Below are 5000 nucleotides of genomic sequence, written 5' to 3'. Positions count from 1 at the left end.
AGGAGGAGAAGGGAATATTTCAAGGAACATCCTCACGCGAAATGAAAAAAAGAAGTAAAATAATAATCAACCTTAACGACTGAAACCATTAAGCGTTGACATTAAAAACAAAACAAATAAACAAAAATAGATATAAGAGATGACAATATTGAATAAGGACAATAAAAATAAATAAATATGAATCACCAAAAGAAAATATAAATGAAGTACGATGATGAATAAACGAAAACAAGTCAAAATCTAAAAAAGATATTAACAATAAACAGATAGATTGATAACAAAGTAAATAAAGGAAAAAAAAACAAAAATCAAATAACAATAACGATAAAAAGTCAAGAAAAAAATGGATAAATAAAAAGAAAAAAATCATAAAAAACAAGAACAAGACAACAACGGTAATAAAAAAATATATATATACCATGGATATACATCTTTTCTAATATCAAAAGAAAAGAAAAGACAAGATTTTTCTCTAATCTTAAAAAAAAGAAGAAAAGACAAGAAAAATCAGAGAGGTCTCGACAAAAGCCTCCGCCCTCCGTCACGCACAGGGCGAGGAGGCTACAATCCGTCCAAGAGTGATAAACAGTTTATATTTTTAGCATAATTTAATCTTTTGGTGTCGGTCTTTCACGGCCAACAACCCCTCCTGCACCCCCTCCCCCCTCCCTCTCCTCTCCTCTCCTCCCTCCCTCCCTCCCTCCCTCCCTCTCTCCCTCCCTTCCTCCCTCCCTCCCTTCCCTCCCCTCCTCTCCCCCCCACCCCCTCGGCATCCTCACTTGAAGGACAGCATTCACACACATCCTCACTCTTACCCCCACCCCCCACTACCCACCCCTCCCCCTGGACAATGTCGAGGCAGTGCCATCACTAGCTTACTTTTTTCACTTTTTCTTCTTTTTTTTCTTTCTTCTTCACTGCTGCTCAAGGTTGGCTTTTACATCATCAGTACCATCCGTGTCATTTTCACCGTCATTTTCCCGGCGTTCTGTTCACTGTCAGAATCATCACCGTCACTACACTTCTGCGTTTCCCTCGGCGTTCTATTCTCTGTTAACATCATCATCGTCATCACTATCATTTCCGCGTTCTCGAGACGTCTTGTTCAACGTCATTATTATCATCACTTCCACCATCAGTACCATCGCCATTCTCATTGCATCGTCACCATCCTCATCACCATCAACCTCCCTTCCACCATCCTCCTCATCACCATCACCATATCCAACAGATTCGTAGCTACCACCGTCACTACCTCACATTCTCCCATCATCTTAATCACCAGCAATACCCCTACCATTTCCAACACCATCATCATCACAACGCTATCACCACAACCACAATCAACACCCCCCACCCCACATTTCCACCACCATCACCACTATTTCCATCACCACCATCAACACCTTGAAAAAAAAGCGAGCCAAGGATACAGATACCCAAGGACATCACTACCACCATTTCCACCACTTCCAACATCACCATCATCACCATCAATAACAACAACAAGCGAGCCAAGGACACGGACAAGCGGACACGGCAGCCGAAAGGGCTACGGTAACATCCAGGGGACATCCTCAGCTGAGTGAGTAAGTAGATGGATGAGTACGTGGCTGGATGAGGGAGTGAGTGGGTAGCAGATTGGGTGAATGAGTAACTGGCTAGATGAGGAAGTGAGTTGGGTGAATAAGTAAGCATCTGGATGAGTGAGTAACAGATTGGGTGAATGAGCAAGTGTGACTGGATGAGGGAGTGAGTGATTGAGTAAGAGGCTGGATGAATGAGTGATTTAATAATGATAAGTGAGTAATTCAAGAATTTGTTAAGTGAGCGAACGAGTTAGTTGAGTAGATGAGTGAGAGGCTGAATGAATAAGTGGTCGTATGAACAAACGGGGCAATCAGTGAGTAATTCAACAAGTACGTGGGTGAGTAAGTGAATAAGGAACTGAGTAAGTGGGTGAGTGCGTGAGAGAATGAATAAGTTATCGGGTGAATGAATGCGTCAGTGCGCAAGTGAATGAGAGAGTAAATGAGTGAGTCAGTGAATGGGTGGAGCGGTGAGTAAGCGTAGCTATAAGTAGATTTCACGCGCGCGAGGGGGAGGATAATGTCCAAACGGTGCCCAAACATGTAGTCTGTTATGCGGTGTGCTGTCGAGTGCATGAGTAAATGGACGAGTGAGTGTGTGTGCGAATTAAGTGAATTAGTAATTCAATAAATTAAGGGATAGTGTACGGCTGAGTGAGAATGAGTGTGTGAATGAGTGATTGAGAGAATGAGAGAATGAGAGAATGAGAGAATGAGAGAGAGAGAGAGAGAGAGAGAGAGAGAGAGAGAGAGAGAGAGAGAGAGAGAGAGAGAGAGAGAGAGAGAGAGAGAGAGAGAGAGAGAGAGAGGGAGAGGGAGAGGGAGAGGGAGAGGGAGGAGGAGAGGGGGAGGGGGAGAGGGGAGAGGGGAGAGGGGGGGAGGGGAGGGGAGGGAGAGGGAGAGGGAGAGGGAGGGGGGAGGGGAGAGGAGAGGGGGAGAGAGAGGGAGAGGGAGAGGGAGAGGGAGAGGGAGAGGGAGAGAGAGAGAGAGAGAGAGAGCCAGTGACTGACTAATGGAAAAAGTGATTCAATGAACCAAAGGATAAATCAAACTAAGAATAAGTGAAAGTGAATAATCAAACTGACTAATGACTGTTAATGAAAAAGACAAAGAATAAAATGTGTGTGAAAGAGAGAGATTAAGGAACTCTATTATTTCCCTTCTTTTTCTGATTTCCTACATGACCGCATTGTTTTTCTTCTTCTTTTCCTTCTTTCCATTTACTAACTTTACAATGTGCAGTTAGGTTTACATTTGTTTTTCTACAATTTGCATCTATCAACGTAGCAAGCCACAGTGACACTTAAGTTAACAAATTTTCCAGCCAATGTGAAGTTTACATCATATCACTTCCCGTTGCGATTACCAACTGTACGTAGCACAGTAAGAGTTACGTTATGTTACTTATAACTTTACAATCCATAACTTCACGCAGCGCAGTAAGCTCCCACCTAACCCCCAACCTCACAATTTACGATTACCAACTTTATAAAGCTCATTTAAAAAAAATAATAATAATACAGCGGGATAGACCTATAACATGGCTAGCTACGACACTACCGCTACGTGTAGATTTCACACAAAGGAACACTAAGGCTAGGAAATGGGTTTGTACTTACGTCCCATCGTGCCGCTCGCTCTGGGCTGACCACGTGCAACTTTACCTGAAGAAAAGACACATGAATCTTTGATCAAAACGGTGATTTTTTTATTATTAAACTAGAGGAGGAAAAGGAATGGAAATCCTTAATCAAATGGTAGGATTTGTTTTATTAAACTAGAGGAGGAAAAACAATGGACATCTTTAATCAAAACTGTGATTTTTTTATTATTAAGCTAGAGGAGAAAAAGAAATGGAAATCTTTAATTAAAACAGTATATTTTTAGAGTAAGCTAGAGAAAAAAAAATAAAAAAGGTAATAAAAAAAATAATAATAATAACCTGGAGTAGAAAAAGAATACTTATTCAAAACGGTAGAACTTTTCGAATAACCTGGAGGAGAGAAAAATCAAATCTTTTCAGAATGTAACGTGTAGGAGAGACACATTTTGAATCTTTGGCTAAAACGGTAGATTTTCTCCAGAATCTAACCTGGAGGAAAGAGAAAATTTAATCGTTGATCAAAAGTTTAAAGTTTTTTATCTGAAGGAGGAAAGATATCGAATATTTCCATCAAACCGAACATTTCATCATCCTGAAAGACTTTTTATTACTTCGCTTCGAGAAGAAGAAAAAAAAACTTGATTAAAGCGGCTGATTTTTTTTGATTTTTTATTATTATCAATATTGAAAGGAAAGGGAAGCGTGGAGGGAGGGAGGAGCGGCAGGAGAGAAAATGATGGAGGGAGGGTGAGAGGGAGGGAGGGTGAGAGGGAGGGAGGGTACTAAAGGGGAGGAGGGATGAAGGGAGGCTGAGAGGTAAGGGAATTAAGGAGAGGGATGTAAGGAGACAGAAAGAGAGAATAAATGCATTAAAATGAGGCAGACAGGAAGAGATGGAGAGAGAGGGGGAGGGGAGGAAGGAGAAGGAGAAAAGGAAAAGGAGAGATAGAGGGAGATAGATATAACGTGAGAAAGGGTCAAAGAGAAGAGTATTTATTACCAATTGCCTCTTCCTAATCAATTTATTCAGTTCACAACCCCATCAGCCGATTCATTCACCAACCCATTCACTCACTCACTCACTCCACCCATCCACTCAACCAACCAACCAACCATCCAACAGGTCCAACCATCCATCCATCCATCAGTCCACCCATCCACTCACTCACACGTTGCCTCACTCACTGGGGGGGGGGGGTAGATAAGTGCAGACTCATGACTCATTCCTGGAACTGATGAATCTCAATCACAATACACAGAGCATTGGCAGATAGATTCGTCACTTCATATACAAGGGGTCATGAAAGCGGGGTTTGACGTCCATGGGGGTGAAGGGAGAGGAAGGGAGGGAGGAAAAGAGGGGAAGGGGGGGAGGGAGGGAAGGAGGGAGACAAGAGGGGAGGGAGGGAAGGGGAGAAGGGAGGGAGGGAAGGAAGTGGGGGGGGAGGAGTAAACGGAGATAAAGGAAAAGGAGGAAAAGAGGGCAGGGGGAGGGAGGTAAGGAAGGAAGGGGGGGTAAGGGGGGAGGAGGGAGTGAGGAAAGAGGGGAAGACGGTTCGTCTAGGAAAGACAGGAGAGGAGGGGGTAAATGGAGGAACAGGGAAACATAAAAAGGGAGAGAGAAAACGAGAAAGAAATGATGGGGGTAGAGGAAATGGAGAAAGGAAACGAATGCAAAAGACCAAGAGAGAAAAAGGTGGACGTTCAGAAGGAAAAGAAAAGAGAGGAAAAAGAAAGAAAACGGGAAGGCCGGGAGGAATAACCCAGGGGTAACTATAGGAATAAGGCAGAGATTCTTTTACCCGGGT

The 5000-nt window shown here is 43.0% G+C and overlaps 1 protein-coding gene across 5 annotated transcripts in view; it reads right to left on the bottom strand.

Annotated features, from left to right (window-relative positions):
• IP3K1 (inositol-trisphosphate 3-kinase-like protein) overlaps positions 1 to 5000 on the bottom strand; it is a 122768-nt gene that overhangs the window by 30912 nt on the left and 86856 nt on the right. For 3 of the 5 annotated variants that reach the window (XM_086548829.1, XM_086548828.1, XM_043017738.2), the window contains one exon: positions 3209 to 3253. The exons of the other annotated variants lie outside the window; for them this stretch is intronic. In XM_086548829.1, the coding sequence (XP_086404955.1) occupies positions 3209 to 3253 (45 nt within the window). The remainder of the gene's footprint in view (positions 1 to 3208; positions 3254 to 5000) is intronic. 5 annotated transcript variants of the gene reach the window in all.

The sequence above is a fragment of the Penaeus japonicus genome, unplaced genomic scaffold, assembly GCF_977035675.1.
Source record: "Penaeus japonicus unplaced genomic scaffold, GWHDUDI00000001_assembly GWHDUDI00000021, whole genome shotgun sequence".
In the NCBI taxonomy this organism is placed as follows: Eukaryota; Metazoa; Arthropoda; class Malacostraca; order Decapoda; family Penaeidae; genus Penaeus; species Penaeus japonicus.
The sequence above is the reverse complement of the archived record's forward strand: the minus strand, read 5'-3'. Positions and strand labels throughout refer to the sequence as shown.